A 27,899-nucleotide genomic window follows, 5' to 3' on the forward strand; every position below is an offset into this window, starting at 1 on the left:
ATAAAAAAATATATATATAAATAGCATACAGTATGTTTGACAAAACAATAACAACTTAACTCAACTCAACTGTATTTATAGAGCACTTTAAAACAACTACCGCTATATACAAAGTGCTGTACATGGAGCAAAAACAATTCCTACAACAACAAACAATGAAACAATAAATTAATAACAAAGACAATAGAAGGCACAAAAACGGTGAAACAAAAAAAATTAAGTCTTATAAAGCCAAAGAATAAAAATGAGCAGCGAGGTGGCTGGCCAAACATTCAGTGGGAGGTCATTCCAAAGAGAGGGACCAGCAACGGAAAAGGCTCGGTCGGTCCCCTTTGAGCCTCCTCTTACTTCTTGGTACCTCTAATCATGTCTGGTCCGCAGACCTGAGGCAGGTGTGCAGGGGCAGAGGAGCTCGGAGAGGTCAGGTGTTGCGAGGCCATTTAAAGATCTGAAAACAAACAACAGGACCTTAAAAAGAAGGGAGCCAGTGAAGGGATGCCAGAGTAGGCGTTATATGCTCCCTCTTACGAGTACCAGTCAAGAGGCGAGCAGCAGCATTCTGGACCAACTGGAGACACCTAATGGAGGATTGGCTGACGACAAAGTAAAGTGCATTACAGTAATACAGCCGGGATGTGACGAAGACATGAATTACTGTTTCAAAGTGCTCATGAGAAAGGAGAGGTTTTACTTTAGCCAGCTGCCTAAGATGAAAGAAGCCGGATTTAACAACGGCACCCATTTGCCGGTCCAATTTAAAATCACTGTCCAGTTTAAGACCCAAATTTGAGACTGTTGGCTTAAGATAAGGAGCCAAGGGGCCCAAGTCCGCAGGTTACGATGTGCAGGACCCACTGGGACCAAACACGATTATTTCTGTCTTCTTTTCATTTAAATTTAAGAAATTTTGTGCCATCCAGGTTTTGATTTCCTCCAGGCAGGATAGAAGCGGCCTCAATGAGAAAGCGTCTTTTTTGCTCAGCGGGACATAGATCTGCTCGTCATCCGCATAGCAGTGGAAGGAAATACCATGTTTCCTTCAGATGGAACCCAAAAGGAGCAGATACAGTGAGAACAATGGACTCAAGACTCATTATGATGTCATACAACTTATATAATTCAATTGAAATTGTTCATTTTACGTCTCATCGACTTTTTGTTTGTTTTGTTTTTTTTCAAGAAAACTGCTCTCAAAAAACATTATGAAAATGTAATTTCATGTGAATAAAGTTGGAATCTCACAAACGAGTAATATTTTATGGCAAATAAGTTGCAATATGAGATAAAACACAATTTAATGTGAATGAGGTTGCAATATTGACATAGTTTTGTAATTTTTGTACTGTTTCAGAGTATGACAAAATAAATATTTTGCTTAAAGTTGTAATCTGCACAAAAATATCATTTCAAATTGCGTGCGTATGTGTGTGTGCGCGTGCGTCAAGTTTGTGGAAGTTTAACTCGATGAGCAAGACTTAATGCGAAAATGTGTGAGTCACAACGCGTGAAGGTGGAACTGAAGCAATTGTTACTGGAACAACAAAACTCAAATAAAGCAAAAATACTTTTTGAAGATGCCTGACAGAAACGTAATGGAGAGGGAAAAGGGAGGTGTTCTTTTTCTGGGTTGCGTTTGATACGCGTTCCCGTCATTGTCACCACTGCAGCTGTTTGTGGTTGCGCGAGTTAAAAAAAATAAAATAAATAAATAAATAGAAATGACATAGTGTATATGGAACAATGCAATTTTGAATTCAGAGCTGACTTGCAGCCAGTCACAGGAAGGTGTCATGCACACTTCAAGTGATCAAACCATTCCAATATACAAACACACACACACACACACACACACACACACACACACACACACACACACGGAAATGGCTAAATTAGTGCAACAATCATAACAGGACTACAGTCCAATATTTTGCCCACTCCTGCCTAAGACGACATTCAGACTGCAGGGCGTGATGCCCAATTTGGATTTTTTTGTTAAATCTCATTCAATCTTTTTACATACTCATTCCCGTCACAATTAAAAAAACAAATGCGATTTCTAATGTGAACACATCGCCTCCGTAATGTGACACTCATGCTCACAAAGCACAACGTTGAGTGACGTACCCCAAAAAAACTCACGTGGCACAATGTTTACAGAACTTAATATGATCTCGTGTGTAGGGGCTCATCTGATTATCATCTGATATCACCAAAGGAGGAAAGTGGGAGGAGGTAGAAATATTTTGGGGCTATGAGGCAACGCTCCTTGATCTTGTCATTTCATGTCAACGTCTACTAAAGATGATGTCACCTCATTGCTGCGCAAAATAAATGAAGCATCTGTCTGTCTGAATTATCACCACAAATGTCGACGTTATGCTTCATGTTTCAAGCGGGATTCAATTAAAGTCAAATGTTAAGACAACAATTGTTCCTCAAAACAACTTTGCACATTCACATATGATGTCTACTGGGATTTTGATGACTTACGTGTCAGATGTGTGCGCGTGAGCGTTCATACCGCAGACGCACCACATTCATATCCAATTTATATCCACAAACAAAAGAGGCCCAAGTCGGATGGATTTGAAAAAAAATCTGTTGTGACTGTGACAGAGTTTTGTTCTTTGTTCCCTTGATCTTGTTTGTTGCTTTGTCCTTTATTCGGTCACACAGGGCTGGGGTTGTTTTTCGATGTATAAGCTTGAGTTACTCACTTACACGTTGTCAGAATGTTAACCCTTCTATGTCCCGATCTCTGTTTTTTACTTTGAATATTTGCACATAAAGACTTTCACTTTGCCACTTTTGTCTCCTGCCTGCTTCTGGGTCCATATTCTGCTCCTCTCGTGACAAAATCGGAATTGTACTTGTTCACACTACATGAAAAAAATGTTACGTGTCACATATGGACACAAAAAAAAATAAAAAATCGGAATTGAACTGCAGTGTGAACAAAGCCTTAGACGTGCAAGTATTGAACTTCAATGTGATGTCTCAAATGATTACATTTTTTGAAACCAATAGTTTTCTACCCATTCCAGACCCGAGCCTCCATTTTGGAAAAGCAGACTCACTGCACATAAGCGACTAAGCACTTGTGGATTTTTCATAATACTTATACGAATGATCATTTTGTAATCATGTGAAGATTAGGAGCCCATTAGCCTCAGTGGATGCTCTGCTGTTTGGATGGAGTATAAACACAAAGACAGAGCTGGTCCTGTATGTCCTCCCTTTGATAACTCACACCCAGACCTCAAAAGCACCGCTGTGTGTGTGTGTGTGCGTGTGTGTGTGTGTGCGCGCGCGTGTGTGTGTGCCCTCCACTGGCATCATGTCATCCATTTCCTGTACCAGCTGCAAAGTCTCCCCCTTCTTGCACTCCTCTGGCGTTCCCACGATCTTACTGTGAAGTGTTTTTGTGCTGAGTCACAAGCGCGATGCCCCCATCTGCTGTGAATATTCAAACTGCTATCAAGAGAACGCAATGAAGTGGAAAACAAGCAACATTTGGGCAAACTGTACAGATGTGCGGTGCTAAGGGAAACGCTGAATATTGTAAAACGATGCAGGACTAAAATCCCCCGACTCCTGAAAAACTCTGTCGTGATTTAAGGGATTTTTTTGTGACGAATTTTAGCACCAGTTGTAACGTCCCCAAATTGAGGGCGACGAGGTGACTGACAAATCAGACGGGCTACGTCAGTGAAGTAAGGAGGCTGCTGTCCGTCGACAGACTAAGCTAATGTTGCTAACATCGATTAGCGCGCAACATATTTATATTGTTTATGATCTCCAGAAGAGCCAGCGAGACCGTCCGAATTGCACAGCGGTGTCATACGTCATTTTGTGCACACAGGTCAGAAAATAAAAGCACTCTGAGACCCAAATTGAGTCCAATTGAGTAATAGCAGAAACCAAGGAGTTCACGTCATGGTTGCCCTCTTATTGGAGGTAATGGTGGTACTTGGATGGTCAATTTTTTTTTTTTTTAGGTTAGACTAGGTCAGTGGTTCTTAACCTGGGTTTGGTCGTTGAATCAGTCTCAGGGGTTCGACAGTGCCTCTGCCATGGAGGTTAAGACCACCAGACTCAACATGTCAATAACCGGGAGTTATGACACGCCCGCTTGGCCATCACTGGCTGGTTCATTTTGTGCACAATTAAAAAAACTTTCCTTTATACTTCTACTAATTGTGTTTAGTTTTTTCCGTTTTTAATAAATGCGTTTGTAAACAAATCCTGTTTTTATTTTTTCACCAACGAAGGGTTCGGTGAATCTAACAAAGCTAAGAACCACTGCACTCGGTGTATAAAGTTTGAGTACCACTGCCTTAAAATATTGTGCAGTCAATGATGGTGTCATGATTTCCTTAATATCCAGTCCAGCTCGCACACGGTCAAGAGTGAGCATTTCGACCTCCTCTGCCCCAGTTTATTGGCAGCGGCCCAACTTTCCGTGCAGAAAGTCACGTCGTAAGGGGAGCGAGAGCGACCGTGATTCGGAGGCGAGGGTGGGGGGCGTGATTAGGAAGGAGGAGGCTTGGGGGGGGGGCACAAGGAGGAGGATACGGGAAGTGGGGACAGATGAAGAGCCAGGAGACAATGTGATGCACAGGGGTGCTGAACCACCGTGGGAGGAGGATGAGTGGGAAAGGAGGAAAAAAAAAAGCAGCGGAGCCCTGATGGAACTGGAGGAGGGAGGAAGAGTGTGGTGTGGGGAGGGTGCGGGGGCAACGGAGCGACAGGGTGTGTGCATCTGGCACAAGGAGGCAGGAGAAAGATAGCATGGGCCAGGCTGGCCGGACGCGAGTGTTTGTGTTTGATTGAAGGGGGATGTGAGACGAAGACCCCTTGCTGGCTCACTGTTACTGGAATGTTGCCACATGAAAGATGGTCATGCACACACACTCACACAAACGCACACATTTGCGCACAAATTTGTGCAGTGAGAGCGGAACACCGACAGAAAGGAAGCGGCTGGTTAGGAAAAGATGCTGGGGGCGAGAGTTGAGCAGAAGGGAATCTTTATCTGGGAGCTGTCTGCTGATGTGGTCATTAAAAACTGTTTAGAAATATCTATAATCTACTACGACCACGACTTTTGGAAGTATTCCTCCAATACATTTCCAAACATGGATGTTTAAAATATCACACGCTGTTAAAAATGCTGAGTTAAAAGTAACCCAGCACCAGTTCTTTCGTTTTTCACCATCGAAACTGGCTCTTGCTCTGTTGCTTGAAACTGGTGCTTAAGATGTCCCCAATTATTTGTTGGGCCAGACTCTGGCACCAACTACGTCAGGGGCCAGGGGGGGCGGGATTATCGTGATGATTGCAGATGTAGAAGAATGACTCACCTGGACACACGGAGGTTTTGCACAAACTGTTAAGCGGTGAACTCCGGGACAATTGTGTTCCACCAGAAGAGCGATCGCGGATGCCAACTCCGACTCGCAGCAAGCTTCGTGATCATCTACAACGATTAAGAAAGATAGAAGCGTTTACTGATTGCATGTTCATGACTGTTATATACGACATACAGGTGTAATCGATGCTATGCTAAGTGTCGTAGCAGATGCTAACAGCGCATTATTATTATTATTATTCATTCATTCATTCATTTTCCGAACCGCTTTATCCTCACTAGGGTCGCGGGGGATGCTGGAGCCTATCTCAGCTGTCTTCAGGCAGGAGGCGGGGGACCCCCTGAACCGGTTGCCAGCCAATCGCAGAGCACACAGAGACGAACAACCATCCGTGCTCACACTCACACCTAGGGACAATTTTGAGTGTTCAATCAGCCTGCCATACATGTTTTTGGAATGTGGGAGGAAACCGGAGTACCCGGAGAAAACCCACGCAGGCCCGGGGAGAACATGCAAACTCCACACAGGGAAACCGGAGCTGGAATTGAACCCGGTACCTCTCTGCACTTGTGAGGTCGATGCGCTAACCACTGGACTACCGGGCCGCAATTATTATTATAATAATTTTTTTTTTTATGATTATGTTATTAATAGCGGAGGCGCTCTTTATGATGATGTAATGACTTAGCCCCTACTTGGCTCTTTGTCGGTGGAAAACCAAACGCGTTCTTCGTGAGAACTTGTTAAGCACCAACTAAGCATAGCACTGGTCCTGGCGCGGAAGAAACACCAATTTATTTTTTGGAAGGGTGGAAAAGGGGTATCTGAAACTTTGGGAAGAGGGGCTTCCAGACACAATGCAGAAAAATATCATTCCTGATTCTGAAAATAATGTCCATGACAAACCAAAAATAAATGTTCTGAGAAAACCCCCGCATTGAGATGAGGACAGCTACTTAATCAAAACAACTCTTTGTCAAGCACTTGCACCCTGATGACAACGTATCTATTTTAGGGGTCTCAATCAAGACACCCTCACTCATTAGTGCCGCCTGGAAAGGGTAGAAAAAACCCCCCACAGCCAGAGACAGCAGTTCTAGCACGACCACACTGCAGTGTTGTTGTTTTGATTCCATACAGTGCCTTGAATGTGTGTTGTGTGCTAAGGAGGAAGTAAAGGCAAAAGAGGAGGAACTATTGAGCTGCCGTGACGCTTCCTCACAAATGACGGCGATAACCGCCGTCTTGTTTTTGAAAGAGGTGACACGAGTGTCAAGGCCGCCCGCAGCGATTGGCCAAAACAGGAAGAACTTCGGCTCACCCTGTCAGCGCTTGTTTGTGCGCTACCGTAGACCAGCGTGCCCGCCGGGGCAAGAGGGCAGACGGACAGATAGGCACGACGCCTCTGGGGGATTCGGATCGCAGCTGAAAGGAGACATGCAGCATTCTGCGTATTTCGGTTACGTGCTTTTCAAGGACACTTTTCATTTGTAATCCTTTCGTCTCGTTCAAATCAGTTTGACTGGGCGATCTCTGCTCCTGCAAGTGAGCCGGCGTTGTCTTGGCCCATGTACTTCTGCGTTGACACACTCTCAAAACTGCTGTGTTAAAAGTAGTAACGCAGCGATAGGTCCAAAGGGGACCAAGCCAATATTGTTATATATTTTTTTTTTACCCAGTCCAATGGGTCAAGTTTTTAATCTAACAAGAGGTCAAATTTACTCAGCGAAGCTACCATACCAACAAGGAGAACTTCCCCCAGTCAACTGTCACCACGAGTCAACTCGCATGATATGCTTGGCACTGGTTTTACTCCGGATGCCATTCCTGACACAACCTACCCACGATGATCAAGATTTGGGACCAATGGTTTCAAATCAGCATGTCACATTCAGGGTCTTGCCGAAGGACCAAACTGGATTTTACCCATTTACCTTGACTGGGATTTGAACCCCAGTCCAAATGTCCAAAATAGTCACCAGCTTTCAGCTCTTCAGCCCACCCAAATCCAATCTCAACGCAATCTGCCAGGTCAAAAAAAGTTAAGACAACCTCAGGTAAAAGTAAGTCCATCTGCTCAAAATTCAGAGTGACCCATCAAGCAGGTTAGGAAAACCCACCAGGTTTTATTTATTTATTTATTTTTGTGTACATGCAGAAAAGTTTTGACCTGGGAGTGTTCTCATTTTGTGTTGGATTGTTTGTCCTGTTCAACAAATATATGAAAGGACGTCAGCCATTTCGGCTCGCCTTCCCACTTCAGTCAAGTGGCGCCACATCGGAAGTTACACATTTCTTCTTGCCCACCAAATAAGTAAAGGTGCCCCCACATCCCCAAACAACATAAAATTTGGGGCACTCAGAAGTCATGACTCCACTGTACCCGTCACCACATCGCTACGACAATTGTGTGGTACCTATCATCTGTGCACCCAACAAAACTCAATGCAGATCTGCTTACCTTTTGACTTTACAATGATAATCGGGAAGTTGCGCAGGTAGAGGATGCAGGCATTTGTACATGACAGTGTGCCTTCATGATACGTTTACAGAGGGCATCCCAATGCGATCAGACATCGCTCATCACTTGAAAGTAGCTCTGAATCTTCACCCACCCGAACTATTCATGACAGTAATAATGTAAATAAGCTATTCTGTTCTGTAACAATTTGACATAATTTACCATCCATTGCTTCCCCATTAAAAAAAAAAATCAGCATTACATAATATGTCCTATTGAAGGTCACAGCCAGGGCTCATAATGTCAGTCAAGGCTGTCTATCGGAGAATTTCTTTGCCAACACTCCCGCCCCAAGGCCCCCCCTCGGGGTCACTTCCCGTGTCGCTATCGCCATACAAACGACGTGACAGTGATTACAAGCGCCCTGAAACAGATGTGTGTGTGTGTGTGTGTGTGTGTGTGTGTGTGTAAGATGGAGGAGGGACCTACGGGGTCCATTGTTTCAGAATAGAACTGTCGGGAGGAGGAGGGGGAGTGAGGGGAAAGGATAAATTTAGCACCTCCGTTCAAGTATTTCAAATATTCTTACGAGTTCATGTACGCTTCTTTGCTACTTCATACACAAGAATGATGTCATGGTGCCAGCAAAGCACATTTACTGTCCAGTCGACGGTACATAGTTGACTACATGCCTGCCACACGTTGACGTGTAGAGCAGCACACACGGGGTTCAATCTACATGTGCATTTCGTGTTTTAGGTCACTTTATGCCGACTGTACAGCTGTGACCCACCGTCATTGACACACACACACACACACACACACACACACACACACACCCACACACACACACACACACACACACACGCTCGTTGAACACTGCGCAGCACTTCCTGTCAGACATCAACAGCCGCTCAGCAGAGTGTGATCTCTCTCTTCTACATCCCTGATGTACAACACAGCTTCGGGGACAGCTAAATTACTCGGCCACAGCCCCCCCCACCCCCAACTCTCCCTCATTCCTACCCTGACTCTCTTGATCTTGATCTGCTTTACTGGCCCCTGGTGGGCTTCTGTGCCCCCCCGTCAGTCACCTTTAGTGGTCCCGTGGTGGGTTTCAATGATTTTCAATCGCTGTCAGCTTTCGGGGCTCTCATCTGAAGTTTATTCATTCAATGTACATTTAAATCATTTGGCTATTGGAGTGAAGGGTACAGCATACATGGGGCCCTCGAACAGCAATAACTTTTACTAGGTTATAAACATACCCTTAGCGGCCCTCACTGAACTTAGAAAAGTGTCTCCTGGGGACACTTGTGCTCAGTCAGAGATTCACTAGTCTCCTGTTGTGTTGATTGTCGAGTAGTAGACATGAGTGCTTTGTTGGGCCCCTACTAGGGCCCTGGTTGACTTGAGTAGCGCGAGTAGCCCAATGTTGGAATTATCAGCTCCAAGATTGGCCCCAGTAAGTTCTTCAGTGAGATTTGTTCTCCCCTGCTGGAGCTCCCCGAGCCTCCGTGTGAGCCCCTCGATAGCTTCAATAGATCGATAGATCCAATGTTGGTTTTGGTGGCTCCTAGATTTGGGCTCCAACAGACTTTAGGGCCCCTCGTGAACCTCAATTGGCCCCAGAAAGTTTGCCCGGTCAGATTTGGTCTCCCCTGCTCGGGTTCCCTGAGGCCCCATGTGAGCTATCCCAGACCCCGGTGAGCAATGATGATCCCATGTTGGTGTGCCTGGCTCATAGATTGGGCTCTAAACAAACTTTAAGGGTCCCTAATAGGCCTCGATTAGACCCAGGAAGTTCCCCAGTGGGATTTGATCGACCCTTGCTTGCGTTCCCTGAGCCCCCATGTGAGCTTTGCGAACCCCTGGTGAGCATCAATGGTCCCATGGTGGTATTCCTGGCATCAAGATTGGGCACCTACAAACTTTCGGGCCCCTAGTGAGCCTTGATTGGCCCCAGGAAGTTCCCTCGTGAGATTTAATTTATCTCTGTTGAGTTTAGCCCAATCCCAAGTGTCGTCTTCGGGCCCCTCAGGAGGTATCATTGGTCATCAGTGAACCGAAGTGACCGGCTTGGGTTCCACAAGCTCCACTCGAGGGACGTTGCGTGTTATTTCCACACTCGTTGGTCATAAACCTATTCATAAAAAAAGATTATAGCAGTTCCAAAATGCAATCTACACATGCGAGTTATTTACGACGTCCATTGAAAATAACAGTAACAGGGCAGGTTTGAAAGATTCACACCTACATACACACACTTTCTCACCCATAAGCGATAAATACAAATCTTTTTAGATATGTTGCTGTATAAAAGTTAACTCAATAATCGCTTGGCCCCCTCTGCTTGACTTCTTCCCCTCCGTGTGTGCTATGTGTATGTGGTATGTGTGTCCATCCATCTGGTTTACCTATCAGCGCTACAGTTTCGCCCGTGCGACCTCTCGAGGGGCTGTGACGTGCTTCCAGCCATTGCTTCACTTGCAGGAGGCTGATGTCACTCAGGGGTTGAGGCGTCTGGGTCAGGGGATGCGGGGCTGCAAATAGATTAGGTTAGCTTTTCAAATCAGCCATTTTTTTTTTTTGAGTCGGGGGGGAATAAATGAACCTTGTGGCCCCCGGGCTTCCTCGCGTGGTCTTATTGAAGTCGGAGAAACTGTGGTGGCGTGTTTACAGTTGCTTCTTATTAACACTGGTGTTAAACAGCACGGGGGCGCCGTCCTGCAAGGAGGTATAAAAACTAAACTGGGCCTGATGGCACTAGAAAGATCGACATCCATCTCCCTATTTGAAAGGGGGATGTGGTGAAGAATAACTTTGAGAGAGGTCATTAACACTTATTGCTTTTATAGGGCAGATCGTTAAAAAAGGAGGAATGAGACATTTGAGGTGTTTATCACGTAGAGTGGAAGCACTGGAATGGTACATGTTACGACCCCTCCACCTGATGGCAACTCGGGAAGGGTCTAACAAGTTGGGAGTTGGGGAGGAACAAAAAGTGATTCGCTTCCATGGTTTGGGCTTTCGAAGACAAGCGACTACGAACACGGGTGGGGGACAAGCGAATAACATGGGGGGCGGGGGAGGGGGGCAAGATTGGAATAAACACTCCTGAATTCCCGTTGCCTTCGTGCAGCCCGAATAAATACTGGAAATCCATCCATCCATTTTCTGAACTGCTCTATCCTCACAAGGGGCATGCTGGAGCCTATCCCAGCTGTCTTGGGCAGAAGCCGGGGGACACCCTGAACTGGTCGTCAGCCAATCGCAGGGGGACACAGACAAAAAAAAATCATCCGCACTCACACACACCTCGAGGGACAATTTAGAGTGTTCCATTAACCTGCCATGCCTGTTTTTGAAGTGTGGGAGGAAATCGGAGTACCCGGATAAAACCCACGCAGGCACGGTGAGAACATGCAAACTCCACATAGGAAGGCCGGAGCCGGGGTCGAACCAAAGTCCTCTGCACTGTGAGGTCGACGCGCTAACCACTCGTTCACCGGGCCGCCAGTACTGGAAATAAATGAACCAAAACAAACTATGGCGAAGTTCCCAAACACACGAATAGTGGACATGAATGAACTGGATAGTTGATGGTTATGGCGAGGAACTAATTTGACTGCACTAATCGAGAGGCAGTGGTACCGAGGACGCTGGAAGGATTGGAGCTGACAAACACAACAAGAGACTCCGACACAACACGGGTGTTCTGGAACATAGTCCTCACAGTGGAGGGGAATTTACTGTACAATTCAGTTGTATTTAACTTTGAAGTTCAGTGGACGCTTGATATTCATTCGTTGGAGATAGGGAATGGGGCGGCAAACAGTATAATTGCAAAAAATATATGATTCATGAATAATATTGAATATTAATTGACGCACATTGAAATGCACTGGGAGGAAAAAAAAAGTTTAAGAATATAAAATAAAGCCCCCAAATATTTTTTTAAATGCAGAAAATCCTCCAATATGTGTTTTCCATGCCTGCACACAAAGAAAAAAAAAATCAGCCAAATTTGTGAATCTGCAGACCCATTATACAATATGTTTGGATTTAATCATTTAGAAATATTTGTTTTTTACTGGTATTTTGGTAGCTACGATTTTCACTGTAACTTTTATGTGCAATACATTTTAAATTATTTTATTTATTTTTTTACATTCAAGCGCATTGCTCAAACTCTGCTCTAATAATATTGAATATTAATTGATGCACTTTGAAATGCACTGGGAGGAAAAAAAAAGTAAAAAAATAAAATAAAATAAAGCCCCCAAATAATTTTTTTAAATGCAGAAAATCCTCCAATATGCGTTTTACATGCCTGCGCACAAAGAAAAAAAAATTGGAAAAAAAAATCAGCAAAATTGGTGAATCCGCGGGCCCATTATACAATATGTTTGGATTTAATCATTGAGAAATATTTGTTTTTGAACATTTACTGGTATTTTGGTAGCTACAATTTTCACTGTAACATTTATGTGCAATACATTTTAAATTATTTTTTTTTTTTTTTTTACATTCAAGCGCATTGCTCAAACTCTGCTCGATTGTGGCTTACAATAACATGAAACATACTTTTTGGGAAGACATCGTCTGTCTCATTTTTGGCACGTAGGCCTTCTGTGATACTGACTGTGTTCTAATGGTGGACATGATGATGGTACCTGGAGAACTAAGTATTTTCTTTCGGGTGAAGAATAACTTCTTTAGATGCCCACTTAGCTGAAGCCCGACAATATTTCCCGACATCACGCACGCTGATGGTTTGAACTCCAAATTGTTCCATTTTGGAGGTTCCACTGAATGTATCCACATTGCGTAAAGGCTCGAACCATGTGTCTTATTGCACACAATTGTTGCTCATCGTGACCCATTCATCCGCACCACAACCGCCATGACGATGCCCTGCACTTTCACAACACAAACAAGGAGTTGCCCTGAAAGTTCAGCATTGCACAAGCATGTGTGAGTGTGCGGTGGTGCATTTACATGTGTGTAATGAGAACCAAATGGCGGGGTGTGTGACCGCATGGTTTCGCTCCCCTATCTCTAATCAGACAGGCCCCTGGGAGAATGGTGCGAGCGTGGGCCCTGCACATAAATCAAGCCTGCTGCCCACGTAGTGCAAACGCATGTTCTGGCCTTTTTTTTTTCCCCCTTTCTTTTTTTTAAGAGGGCCATTTTGCGCTCGTGTCATGATTAAAAGTGTGAAAAGCGCTGTGAAGCTGGTGAAACATTGAATTATCCCCTGCTGATTCTCGAGGGAGTTGCGAAGGGAGGGGGGAGTCTGGGTAGGTGGTCTCTAATGAGAAGGCCAGGTATGGGAATGAGTCTCACTCGCCTCAACTTGGCGTTTAACAATTGACATTGTCAATTTGTTGCCATTCTGTCCACTCCTCCTCTCCTCTTCTTCCCCTCGTCTTTCCTCAGGGGGTGGCCTAGCCCCGTCCTCCAGCGTTCCTTCGCCTCCCTGTTGCCTCCGCGTCCACATCTGGCCAGGCAGCTGCGGCTGGCCGGGGTTCAGTGGGGTGCGGAGGGGTGGGGGGGGGAAGGAGGAGGAGGCGGCGGCTATCAATTGCAAAGCCCAGGGCACGGATGAAAAAAAATGACGCAAAACGGGAACTGCTAAAAAGTTTGAAGCGGTGGGGAGGGAAGGTGCATGAGAGGGCAAGCATTTCACAAGCTGATTTCCACATCTTAACTTCATGGTGGCCCAACAGTCGATATACCTGCGCGATTACAATGAACTTAATGAAGATGTAAAGACAATACTATATAAGAAGGAAGGAAAGGAGGAGTGAAGGAAGGAAGGAATAATCGATGATGGTCAAAAGGATGGGAGGAAACAAGGATGGAAAATAACAGACAGTATAAAAGAAAGGAAGGATGAGAGTAAAAAACAAAGGGAAGAAGGCTGGAAATAAAAGAGGGAGGAAAAGATAGTATAAAAGGAAGGAAGCAAGGAAGGAAGCCAGGAAGGAAGGAAGGAAGGAAGGAAGGACGGATTAAAACACGGATGAAAAGAAGGAAGGCATAGGAAGGAAAGAGAAAGGATGGAAGGAAGAAAAGATAGATGAAGAAAATAAGGGATGGAGAAAGGAAGGATAGAAGGGAAGGAAGGAAATAAGGATGGCATAAAAGGAAGGAAGGATCAAATGAATGAGAAAAGACGAATAGGAGGAAGGCAAGAGGGAAGAAGGAAGGAAAGAAGTTGGCAAGGAAACGAGTAGGTATGACAGACAGGAAGAAAAGAAACAGCATGTGTGAAAGGAACAAACAAAGGAAGGAAGGATGGTAGAAAGAAGGGAGGGAAAAAGGAGGAATGGCTGCAAGGAAGGAAACCAAGACAGTATGAAAGGAAGGGAGGGGAAAGTGCAAGATCAAGAAAGAATGAGAGTGAAAGGGCTGAAGGAACGGGCTGAAGAAGAAAGGACACAAGGCATAGAAGGAAGTAAACAAGGATGCATGAAAGGAAGGATGGATGGAAGGAAGGAAACAAAAAAATAATGGAAGGATGTGATGTGTGGTCAGGATTGACAAGTAAGGCAACTTTAAATCCAAGAGAGCACCTGCCTCCAAAGTCTTCAAATGTGTCGCGACTTTTTGCCCCACCGTGTACCTTCATTCATCTTGAACCGGCAAGGAAGGAGAGGAAAAAGGCTCCAGGGCCACTTATCATATTTGCATTGTTGAATTCTCTTTCTGATTGTGTGTTTCTTCAAATCCACCGGCCAAAGAATCCATATGCCGCGGTGGCCACATGCGCTCACAGCTGCTAAACACTCACAGATGGCATGACACACTCGCAATACACGCGTGCAGATGTCCGCCTTTTGTAGGTACGCGACAAGCCAAATGTCCCGCGGATGATTTAGCACTCCATACGTGCGTCATTGTTTTCCACATTCCAGGATGTGGATCTCTTGTGCCAGCTCCTTCAGTCCCCCAAGCTGCAGTGCCAGGGTCACATCCCCCTCCTTTGCGGGTTCATGTTGGGACAACTGAGCTACACTTTGGGAAATGCCAAAACATGAATGAACCTGACTTAACGGTTGACTTGTTGAGGGTTGCAAGTACTGTGAACCAAACAAAAAACAAAGATGATTTCACATGTTGTACTTCAAACGACCACAGCTATTTAGCTTTGTGATTAAAAACAAAGCGAAACACCATAGATGGGCTAACGAAGAACATACATGTTGCAGTTTTTGCTCAGCTGTGTCAAAAAGGTCAGTGGGCTGCAAATGCATCCATCCATTTTCCGATCCGCTTCTATCCTCACAAGGTTCGCGGGGTGTGCCCAAGCCGATTCCAGCTGTCTTCAGGCAGTAGGCGGGGAACACCCTGAACTGATTGCCAGCCAATCATAGGGCTCACATTGACAAACAACCATCCGCGCTCATACTCACATCTAGGGACAATCTAGAATGTTCCATTAACCTGCCACGCATGTTTTTGGAATGTGGGAGGAAACCAGAGTACCCGGAGAAAACCCACACAGGCACGACGAGAACGTGCAAACTCCACACAGGAAGGCTGGAACCGGAATCGAACCCTGGACCTCTGAACTGTGAGATCGATGCGCTAACCAGTCGACACCTCCCCCCCCCCAGAGAGAGAGAGAGAGAGAGAGAGAGAGAGAGAGAGAGAGAGAGAGAGAGAGAGAGAGAGAGATTTGGGAGGCAGGGGTTTGGTGTTTGCTCTTGTTTGCAGGTCTCACTGTGTCACATTTGCCCGTAAATCGACCCCTGGTCACTTCGCCAAGGTTCAGGAAGCCGTTGATTAACTCTAACGACAACAACAGAGCATATTAACACAAGCACACATTTGGCTGTCGCCCACTTCCCCGACTCTCCCTTATGCGGGCTGCCCAGACTCACCATTGCACTTCAGAAATGCCCTACGGAGTCAGAAATTGTGCAACATACTTCAACAAGAAGGACGACACACTACAATCGCGCCTCTGTGCTGCAAAGGATTTGGTCACAAAATATATGCTCGGCTATTACGGAAGAAGAGTCTTGTGATTTTTACCCAGCCAATGAGCAGTGAGAGGTCATGACAAAAAAAAAGAAGTTGCGGTAAATAAAGTGACCAAAAAAATGTAGTCGAAATTTTTCTGAGGTTATATTTTGTAATGTGTTTGGTATTTCAATCAATGCCTTACAATTGGTCATTTCAAAAGGCAAGGAGATCAACCACCAATATTTGTTTATCATGAAAACAGGGGTTGCCATGCCAACCACCCCCCCCAAAAAAAATATTGGGGAAAAAAAATGTGCAAATAGGTAACAGCAGGATCCACTGCACAGTGAATATAAAAGCCACCCCTATTCATGTGCCAGGTTTAATATGAAATTAAAAGTTTGAATTTTCAAAACTTTTTCCACTGAACTCCACTGAAAAAGAATCTTTTTGAGAGGGAAAGTAAAAATAAACAACCAACATGATGTTGTTGGACAAGTGGACACACCCTCTTACAATTGTGCACGTTGGCTGGTTGCTGGTTCAACGGGAGTCAGCACACACCTGTCACCATTTAAAGTGCATTTTGATTCGAGCCGAATCAAGGCTGTTCTTTTTCCTATTTATTTATTTATTTTAAAAACTTTTTTTTTTAAATCAGAGGCCTGAAGCTTTTGTGCTAACGCAGACTGGTATTTGGAACTGTTTATAATTCCCTCCACCTTGACAAAAGGCTCCAAATCAACAGCATAATGCCGCCACCACGACGCTTCACTGGTGAAACATACCTTTTGGGGTTCTGGCCAAAAAGGTCAAACTGGGCTCATCAGACCACAACAAAATCTCCCAAACACACGTTGGAAAGCGTAAATGGAAGGTAACAGTTATGCACAACTGCTTCAGTGAATTAAGATGCGGGTTTCATGATACAGTAGGGCGGCCCGGTGAGCCAGTGGTTAGCGCGTTGACCTCACAGTGCAGAGGTACCGGGTTCAATTCCAGCTCCGGCCTCCCTGTGTGGAGTTTGCATGTTCTCCACGTGGGTTTTCTCCGGGTACTCCGGTTTCCTCCCACATTCCAAAAACATGCATGGCAGGCTGATTGAACACTGTAAATTGTCCCTTGGCGTGCGTGTCAGTGCGGATGGTTGTCTCTGTGTGCCCTGCGATTGGCTTGCAGGGTGACCCCCGCCTACTGCCCGAAGACGGCTGGGATATGTTCCAGCAACCCCGCCCCCCGCGACCCTTGTGAGGATAAGCGGATTGGAAAATGGATGGATGGATGGATGATACAGTATCCAGCCAAGCATTAGAATCAAAAGGTGCGTGTGATAAAAGATAGGGAGCGCTGGGAAAAATGGGAAAAAGGTCTGCTGGTGTGCTATTAAATGTTCCTGCAGATGGACAGACTTGCTGTTTTCATATCGAGACATGGATACCCTCTCCTCTATTCTCATGACTCCCACCCACACGTTAACATGTGTTTCACATTCAAAAACGGAGATGTGCGCAAACCGACGGGCCCGACCGCTGCATTTGAGTGGCAGCTCGCTCGATCACGCGCTCTCGGGGAGAACCGACAGAACGCTACATTTTTTTGTTTATGTGCACACAGGGGAGACTGCTACGACCATATTGATTATGCATTCAACCGCGTGCACAAAGTAGCAAGATGCATTCCAACTTCGGGCAGGGGAAAGCGAGTAAAATATTGAGTTGTTCCCTCACGATGGAGAGAAAACAGCTTCCACTCTTGTGGGGCGGCTTTCTGTGGGAATTCTTTTGTTCATTGTTTTATCATTATTCCATGATTTGATTATTTGGTGACGCACCTAGAACGCATTTTTGACAGGAATGAACATTAACGCTTTAGTGGGTCTTGACTGATTCGTAAGGCCCACAGATTATTCTGTTCTATTGCGATATAAACACACAGCCTACAGAAAGTCGAGACTCTCTTCCTTTAGCTGAAAAAAAAAGTTTGTCTTTGTCTTTTTCCATTCTTTAGCAATCAGCATTAGAAAAGAGCTAAATTTCATCATGAAAAAAAAAATGGAGAAAAAGACCTTTATTGTAAAAGCATGCATTTCAAGCGGGGGACACCCTGAACTGGTTGCCAACCAATCCCAGGGCACACTTGGACGCACAACCGTCTACGCTCACTATCACACTTAGGGACAATTTAGAGTAAACAATTAATCTACGGTGCATGTTTATGGAATGTAGGAGGAAAGCGGAGTACCTGGAGAAAATCCACACAGGCACGGGGAGAAAATGCAAACTCCACCCAGGAAAGCCGGCACTGGAATCGAACCCTGCACCTCTGCACCATGAGGCCGACGTGCGAACCAGTCCACACCTTGCCGGATTCTCTGTGACACAAAAAAAGGAAAAGACGTATAAATACGTTATGGGTAAGCAGCTGTAGTGGCTTATACGTCATAGGGAATAAAAGAGTTAATCGTTTTTCGACGTGCTTCTACTTCCACATTTTCTTCTCACCAAATTCACGCCATGTGAGCTATGTCTTTCACATTCAAACGGTTCACAAATTTTCACCCAATGACAAATTCAGCATCACAGATTCACATCATTCCCAATGAAAAACAGGCAGACCTTATTTCACATTTTTCACCAGCATATCGTGCATTTTTCACCAGTCTCATTTCCACATCATTCCATGTCACTCATTATCATTCCTTATCATTATCATCCATATCAATATCACACCACATTATTCCATATCAGTCCATATTTTCCACCAACATATTACCTATTTGTCACCAAAACCATTCCAGATCATCGAATATAATTCCATCACATTCCATAATATACACATCATGTTAGATGTAAATAATTTCTTGACGGGTTGTGAATGTCAGCGTCGTCGTCTGTCTTTTTTCAAAATCAAATTCTTTGGAAGCCATTCATTTCTAACGGTAACGTTCATAAAAGGAGACTGAAATCAATTGTTTTGAGATTTTAGGCTTGGGTATATTTAGGGGTTTAACTGACAATACAGGACATTTAAATTTTTTTTTGGGGGGGGTGGTCTATATTATTATTATTATTTTTAAATATTTATGTCGGTGTTGGTCCCTAACCCTGTCGAGGATCCTATTGGAGCATTTCTTCAAAGTTCAGCGTATCCATGACAATGTACCCCAGATGCTTGACAAGTGGCTTATCGAGGAAACAGCCATGTTTACTTTTGACTGGAACAAAATATCCTCCCTCTCAGTTTTCTTCAACGCCACATAAGCTTGACCTGTGACCGATTATTTAAAATATCACAAGGTCAATCTCAATGTTTTAGATCGACATCGTCGATGTCAACTGAACTTTGTACAAGCGATGTCGTCAAACTAATAGGATTTCAGTGTATCCCCTTGAAAATTTGCTTGCATAAATGTGTTTCTCTGCATAACACGGGAGGGAGGCGGGCGCTGCTGGGCGAGCGGATGGGGAGCAGACACACACAAACATAAACAAACATAAAAGGGAGAGTGAGCTAAAGGGAGACAGTGCGAGGAAACACATGGCATGCTCGGTGCGAGAGGGCAGCCCGTGTCTACAAACAAGGAGGCGGATAAGAGAGGGTGCCGAGCCGGAGACAAAGGCAGGGATGGCGGGGTGGATGGCCCGGCCGGGCTCCAGGGTGTGCGTATGTGTGTGTGTATATTCCCCAGCCCCTTTGTCTCAAGTTTACCCAGCTGGGGAGCCGAAGCGACCCAGACGGACTCTTCTGATGTCACCTACTGTACCCGAACCCTCCCAACTCCCTCACTTCCTGCCTCGGGCCACAGTGATATCACAGGCCAGCTGGGGATGTCACGTCCACACACACCACCGCCACCACCACCGCATTCCCCTTACCCTCCGCTGTCTGCCCCTCGTCATACACTTCAATCGGCGTAGCCCCGCTGTGAATTGGGACAGGCAATAGAGCACGTACTAAAGTTCACAATCGCATTAGCACATGTTGTAGTCATTAGCCCCAACTCATGCAAATCATTGGCAGAATAGATAAATACGATAAAACACCTCAAAACAAAACATTGTTTATCACGGGGGTGGGGAGAGACGGAATGCTCACACTAGTGTGTATTTAAGAAGAAAAAAAAAGACATCTATTCTCATTCTTTCTCTATTAAGAAATGGGAGACTTATCTGGAACATCATTTTGAGGACATGGAATGAAATAAACTCTCGCTCACAGCCCCCCCCCCCACCACCACCCTCCCAAAAAAGAAAAGAAACAAAGCGCGTTGGCTTCATTTGTTATTCACTACCAGTGGAAGTTTACTGTAAAACCGACACATACAAAATAGAAATAATCGTTGTACTTTGCATCGTTTAAACACCAAAATGCGCAACCAAAAGATAAAACAACGCATTACATCAGCACGCTAGCTTTATGCTAACATTTAATGCAAAACGCCATAGACAGACGAATGGAAATTAGCATTGATGTTACAGCCATACTAAAGCTTTAAACAACTGCTACGTTAACAAACAGAGAGCAGCAAAACATCTAAACAGAGCATACAACAGCACTCACAGGCATATGTTCTCTCTGCCTTGTGGGAACGACTTTTTCTCTCTCTCTCTCTCTCTCTCTCTCTCTCTCTCTCTCTCTCTCTCTCTCTCTATATATATATATATATATATATATATATATATATATATGCACAACTCTAAATTTGGTCTTGCATGTATGCATACAGTACATAATCCACACACACACAAAAAAAAACCCATTCACTTAATACAAGTGCGGAAAAAAAGATCACTGCAGTAAAACAAATTTAACTACAGTAGAAAAAAAGTCTGAAAAGTTAATAACTGTAAAAGTATCAATTTCTTGGACTTGCCTTTCAAAGTCTTTTCTTTAAATTCAGACCAGCTCATTCAATGAGCTTCGCAAAAAAAAAAAAAAAAAAAAAAAAAAAAAAAGCATGAAGAGAGCAACAAGGAGCTACGCGACAGATTTATGGTTTAATGCAACCGCAAAGAGCTCTTTAAAACATGCACAACCTTTTAATGAAACGGCAGCTTCAACAAGACTTTTCTGTTCTGGACATGGAGGGTGGAACAAGAGTGCCACATTACTACATAACCTGATCTCCATTTTGTCCATTTAGAAGTGAAGCTGACAAGTTTAATGTGGTGTCAATTGAGGGTGGGCATGGCTGAAGTAATGCTTCTTCTTTAACTTTGAGGAGATAGCAGTAATTATGCACTCAAGTTGTGTCTTGGAACATACATGTAACCCTGTTACTAGCAACCAAGAGGGAAGGGAAAAAATAGCTACATGACTCAGCAGAAATGCTCATCAAGCTAACTGCTGTGACCACTGCGACATCTAAATACTCTCCAATGTTTTTCTGATTTTTCCAGGTTTTCAGCTCACTCATGTCACCAGAAGACATATTAGTATCAAAGTTTTTCTGTTATTTTTTAGAAAAGAGCGAAGTGTGTTAGCATTGAATCGAGCACAGCTAGCATGTACGACCTCATTAACATTGATTTGTTACCTGTTACTGTAATTACTGTAATACTCAAAATATATTCGAATACAAATAAAATGGCAATTTCTTTATGATTTTGGAAATTATTTAATTATTGAGCAACATTTTTGAAAAGTATGTTTTTCAGGCACCTGAATCTATTTGTTACAGTTGCTCCAAACACTACAAAATATATTATTTGACAAACAAAATGTCTCGTAAAAAGTTTACTGTTGATGACTGATGGCTTGTTTCATGTTTTCTCAGAGGGGAGCAGTTTTAACCATATTCATTTATTATTTGTATTCATTAAATGTCCTAATCTGTCACAATATATCAAATCAGCGTGTGATACAGCCATGGCAATGGTGTAACATAACACAAACCTGACTAAAGCATTGCTTAGGATCTACTTGGTGGTGGGGGGAGGTGGAAGGTGATGAGCCCTCCCTGGCACTCCTAGAACCGCCACTGGAAATGAGAATAGGCATCGTAAACAACTGAACTGAAGCCAGAAGTTTTTTTTTTTAATCCGCTGTTTTCAGGCAAGGTGATTTATGGCGATGATTAAGTTGTTGAGTAGTTTAATGTGGGCGGGAAATGAGGGGAAAAAAAACAAATCATGTTCCAAAAGAGCAAACATTTGATTTTTAGCCTGCCTTTCAGCAGATGTTATTCAAACAAACCAAACCAACGTGAGCTTGGATGGCTGTCAGATTTGGATTTGTGAGCACAGCGGCTGTTTTTTGCACAGTCGATGGAACAAAAACACAATAAAAACTAGTTAAACCAGAATGCTTCTTCATAGAAGCAGCACAGTGGGCAAGCGGTTACATCTGCTTCATCATTTTTGGCTCAAGCCTACCTGTTTTGAGTGTTTCCCCTCCACCCCAGGTTTGTATAAAACTTAATCCACAATCACACAAAACATGCCCCTCACATTGCCATTAAGTTAAACACTTCGATTTTATTTATTCATTCATTCATTCCGTTAATTAATATTAACATGTATCGTGTTCCGCTATCACGGTTCACGTTTGCACATTTTATTTATTTATTTTTTAACTGGATGCGTTGCAGATTTTCACCTATTTGGGGAGGGTCTGGAATGTATGGGTGGGCGGGTGACTGGGTCCCTGGCGTCCACCTGCCGGGGGGGATCTACCCTCACATCAGTCACTTCAAACTGAAGCACGTCCCACCCCCCCAGCCCCACATCGAAAGCACAGATTATCATTGAATGTAATGTTTCTTCAAACATGTTGTGTATAGTTATTCAAGGTTTCACGAGGACATTAGTTCCTATGGGAATAATTGAACCAATGTTGGGTTGAGGATGACCCCCGAATGTATCAAAGAGACGCTTCCTTCCATCGTGACATAGTTGCAGAGGAGTGGGTTTGAATACGTGCAGGAGCACAGGAACCCCCATGTCGAGGCTGGACACCACAAACATCCACTCCTCCCTTTGGGACGTCCCGCTGCCCTGCCCCGAGCCCACCCTGTCCTCTGCTGCTTCGACAACGTACACGCTCTCTTTTTAATATCAGATCCAGTTTCAGCACACACATAATACACACATCCTTTCTCTTTCTTTGATGGAGGAGGAAATGCTCACACAAACACACAAACAAAGCCGATCACATGTGTTGACTTGTCCGAAAAGCTTCGCGATCCACGCTCATCCGTTGGGGGGGGGCTTGACCGATGCATTAGCTCTGCCCTTCCCCTCCTATCCTCTCCTTCTCTACACATCTACCTGATTGTCTGCTTGTTTTCTCCGCCGGGCTCAGGGCTTCCGTTCCCAGGCAAGGAGGTAGGACGTGAAGAAGGGGCGTGTATGGGGCTGGAAGCACACCATTTTGTAGCCATGAAGGAGCAGCGACGAGAAGTCCCGTCGATGGTCCTCCTGGAGATAAAGAGAATGGAAGTAGGATTACATGTGATGGAAAATCGACTTTTGAGTCTCTGGAGTGCCAGCCCAGGTATCCATCAAGCATGAAATTAAACAACCAACAAAATCTTTGGTCATCTGCTTTTTTCTGAAAATGTGTCCATGGGCCACGAAAATGAGCTAATTGCAGCATTGCAGGAAATAAGCTGTCAAAAACAAAAAATCTCCAAGTTGATCCATTTAGGTAGTTTGACAAAAGTATGGCACAGGAATGTAGTGAAGACTCATGAGAATTTTTTGTGGTGGTGGAAAAAATAGAGGATCGAAGTGCATGAAGGCAAAGGCGAAAGTGCAGGGGTCACAAAAAAAAAAAAAAAAAAGGAAACGATGGTGCCTGCTGGAATCAAAACACAAAATTAACAAAACGAGAACCAAAGCTACAAAGCCGAACTGGAAATAGATTCTCCTCATAAGTAAACAAGACATGACTTTAGATTTAAAACAGAACAACAGTTCAATTAGGTGTGTGAAAGACAGTTTTTAGTGGAATTATCGCTAAGAATGTTCACTAAACTGGGGTTGGAAAAAGAATTTTTGATTTTTCAACAGGCACAACAATCTGACAAAATCAAGTCTCTGACGAAGTGTTTTTTTGTTTTTGTTTATTTCTGGGTCATGTCCTGAAACAAACATGGCGTGATATAGTGGAAAGTTTTCGGGTTCAGCAGCAACTTGGAAAATTGGTGATCTGACCTGACAAAATGTCTGAAATTGCCCCTTGTAGGTTTGTCTTATGGATGTGCTTGGGAAACAGGTCTCTTCACATTCCACAGTTGATTTTCCAATGCCATTCCACTCCTTATCCATAAATGATTTATCTACGAATCATTTGTGAATCTATGGTTATCGGCACACTTTTCCTCATTACTATTGCAGGTAGTCATTCTGCGATGGCATTACAAAATAAACAAATTTAAAAAAAAAAATCAGCCTTGTGGAATTCATTGAAACAAGCCAATATGTTCCCCATTTAGCCATTGTCCAATAGAGCATATATGATGAACCCTTATGAACTTTACGGAGCAAAAATAAAATATGATGTAATATTCTTTATGTACAATTCGTGCTTCATAACATGGTCATTGGGACAGAAATTGTAATGTTAAGAAGACAGGCATTTGTATTTTTAAGTAGGAGAAGATGGAAGTATTTATCATCCAGTAAAAATAAATAAATAAATAAATAAATAAATAAAGATACACGTTTCTAAATAAAAAGAAGAGGACGAGAAGGCGAAATATGTTGCATTGTGAAGCGGTGTAGCGCTGTGTGTGCATGACCCAACACGCTTCCATGTTTGTGCTGCAGGTGACATTTCGCACGCCCACCATTCAGCCTGTGGAACATTGTGCTGCCATTTTTTTTCAAAGACATTTCATGGTTTTCTTTTTTTTTTTTTTTTTTGCCTCTGGGCTACTTCCAATCTCATTTGAGGTGAAGCGATCAAAAGCAATGAGTCACAGTCTCTAAATTCTGCTTCATACGAATTGAGTTGTAATCCATAAAGACTCTTTAATCATTATTTCGTATGCACTTTTTTTTCTTCGAAACAAGGGTAGTTACAACAGCTTGTAAACTACCGAAGCTCATAAAGCAGTTATGTAGGTTCATAAAGTGTGCATCCATAGTATATGGATGCACACAGAGCATACAGTTAAACCAACCAACTTCATTTGAAATGCTTTCGGCACAACTCAATTCAGAAAAAATATCAGAAGCCAGCAGAATAAAAGCAGTACAACAAATTTGTACGTCACTTGCGTCAAGTTTCAGAGAGTCAAGGATTCTTAAGTGAGTCTATTGAGGTGGACTTTAGTCACAGAATTTGTATCCGCAAAAATTCAACAATTAAATGATACAGGCTCAAGAACATACCCCAGTGGAACCCCAGATATTTAAATTTTATATGATAAAAACATGTTTTGCATTTCATTTGCACATTTTTTTAAAAATATTGAAAAATGTGATTTTTTTCCCCCCCTTAAAATATGGTTCTCATTGGTATGAAATAGCAAGTTCATGTCCTCGTGTGGTGAATGGGTGTTTACTGTTTAATGCTCATTCTAAATAGGACCATCTGGAATTAAAAAAAAAAAAGTTCTTAATTCAGACTAAAAGCAATATGTACATCAAAAAGAGTAATTTCGGCAAAATTATTTACATGGGTATTCAAACAGAGAGATGAGAGAACATATCCCCGTGGAACTCCACACACTGGACTAAGATAATCACTGTGTATTTCTCTATTTCTCATATAAGAATTATAAAGCTGCTTCATGAAATTTTGGATTTAAATAACATCAATGCGTTTTGCATTAATTTGAACTTTTTTTCAAAATTAAAACAATATTTGTCATGGAATGAAACAGCCCGTAGTCCTGCCATGGGGAATGAAAGGATGTTTACTAAATAAGGCTAAATCCAAGAACCTTCTTAATTACCCCCACACCCCCAAAAAAAATCAAAACGTTGAAAAACACAGCGGTGAACAAGGCCCATACTGTCGAAAAACAGCATCATTTAAAAGCTGAGCTTTATCATCTAAGCCATGTAAAGATTTATTTATTTTTGCTGGCTTGTCAATAGTCATCCTAATAATTGGACTGAAGGGCAAAGAATGATTTTTAGAGCTATGGGAAACTCCCTTTGAGTGGTAAATTGTTGCCACAATAGATCCACTGGCGGGTGATCAAACCACTTCAATAGGAAATCTAAAGACATGAAAGCATGAAAAATCTAAATGCCATCAGTCAAAAGACATTCACAAAAGGGGGATTTTTTTTTCATGACGAAGAGGTCAGAGAGCTGCCCGAAAGACCTAAAAAAAAATAATTTAAAAATAATTTCAAAAGTTGGGCAAACAGAAAAAAAAAAAGTGACGGATTACTTTGAAATGTTGACGACTGTTTCTGCTGATTGCATTGGATCCGTTTGTGGTGGTGAGTTTGGAGGAAATGCAGACGTTTCGCCTTCTTGCTCCAAATCAAGGGTGGCTTTTGTAAAAACACGGCTCAGCAAAAACACACTTGACCACCGAGTGACTTCGCTTGGCAGCGACGTGTAAATTTTGAGGAAAAGAATCAACAAAGAAAACTTGTTGACATGATCGCTGTTGTTTTCTTTTCGACAGTCGCAGCTGCGGAAGTACAGTACAAGATGGATTGGGGTGGTATTTAGTATTTGTTTGAATGGTTCCACTCCATGTTTCACCAATCACACTTTGTTGCTATGCTGACAACAAGCAGGTCCACATAACATACCATCGTGATTAGGAGCAACTTTTCCAGCGGTTCTCAGACTTTTGACGTCTAAAGGCCTTATTTTCATGTCCAAGGCAAGTTTTGTGCAAAGTGCAATGCAACTGTGCGCACCGGTGGAGTTTTCTTTCTTTTGGTATTTTCATCGACGAGCGCATTTAGAAATGAGCATTTCCGCCATCATGGGAGTGAACACATCCGACTTGATTGCCAGCCAATCAAAGCAGTCCCCCTCATTCCCTTTAAATTCAACACAGGGGAGGGGAGGCACATGGTCGACATGGTGCAAGCATAACGGACTCACTGGAGACCGTGCAGGAGATTGGCGCGCGCCAAGTACGTTTAATTCAAGAAGAAGTCTTGCGCATGATGTAAACTGTTCATCTTTAATGTATACATATATAAATGTGTTTGTACAGTATATGTGTGTGTGTGTGTGTGTGTGTGTGTGTGTGTGTGTGTGTGTGTGTGTGTGTGTGTGTTATTGGGTTTAATCTACTCACCAATTACTCAGTGTAAAATTTGCGTCTGTTTAGCTTGTGTCCAAATTCACAGACTGGGACCTCCGAAGGCCGCATATTCAGCCGCATGATGTCACTTCTGGCGTGATTCGACCACATGATTCAACCTGTCCAAATATTCACAGAGGCTACATGAGGAGGCATCGAAAAAAAGCCAATCTGCAAATTGTCTTTCTAGAATGGGAAACCACATTAGGTCGAGTTATGCCGGAAGTGACGTTATGCTGCGGCCGAAAAATACGGCCTTCGGAGGAAGTAGCCTGTGAATTTAGACACAGCTTGTTACATTATTCTGTCGTATGAATGGCAGTAGGTGGATTGTACCTTCTGCCATCTAGTGGAGGGGCATTTAATTGTTTGGCCTGTCAATATATGTCACTAACATAGATAGATGAACAAAGAAACATGGCTGTAAGTAAAGAATTAGCTTCAGCGTGCAACTCTAATTTGCTTTTATACAACGACACTGTAAGGCCAAAAAAATGAGCCAGGATAGAGGACCACAGCACAGCATCACCCCCTGAATGTGAAGTCCAGAAAATAATTTCAAGCTCACCTCCCCCTTCCACAGTTCGTAGGAAGCCTTCAAATGAGCGGACGAATCCTGATCCAATTCTCCACCGAAGGCGCAGCAGCGGGCGAGGCAGGAAGTTGCCAGCCATCTCGGAGATTACTTTGCCTTCCTCTCGGCGACGTGCACTCCCCGTGACCCCCGTGACCTTCCTCCTCCCCGGCGCGTATGGCATACACACCGTGGGCCCAAGAGCGTGCCAGCTGGCCCTAGGACACATGCGTGCGCACACGCGCGCGCGCGCGCGCGCGCGCGCGCGCACACACACACACACACA

At 43.7% G+C, this 27,899-nt stretch overlaps 1 protein-coding gene across 1 annotated transcript in view; it reads right to left on the reverse strand.

Annotated features, from left to right (window-relative positions):
* Positions 1-311: 311 nt before the first annotated feature.
* The window catches only part of LOC109518511 (uncharacterized), a 38,666-nt gene continuing 11,078 nt past the window's right edge, over positions 312-27,899 (reverse strand). Inside the window, exons 4-8 of the mRNA XM_019874385.1 lie at positions 27,608-27,831; positions 23,079-23,228; positions 10,251-10,376; positions 5,364-5,479; positions 312-448 (exon numbers count right to left, since the gene is read on the reverse strand). Of these exons, the coding sequence (XP_019729944.1) occupies positions 422-448; positions 5,364-5,479; positions 10,251-10,376; positions 23,079-23,228; positions 27,608-27,797 (609 nt within the window). The 5' untranslated portion in view covers positions 27,798-27,831 and the 3' untranslated portion in view covers positions 312-421. The remainder of the gene's footprint in view (positions 449-5,363; positions 5,480-10,250; positions 10,377-23,078; positions 23,229-27,607; positions 27,832-27,899) is intronic.

This window comes from Hippocampus comes, unplaced genomic scaffold, assembly GCF_001891065.2.
Source record: "Hippocampus comes isolate QL1 unplaced genomic scaffold, H_comes_QL1_v1.1 scaffold125, whole genome shotgun sequence".
Lineage (NCBI taxonomy): Eukaryota > Metazoa > Chordata > Actinopteri > Syngnathiformes > Syngnathidae > Hippocampus > Hippocampus comes.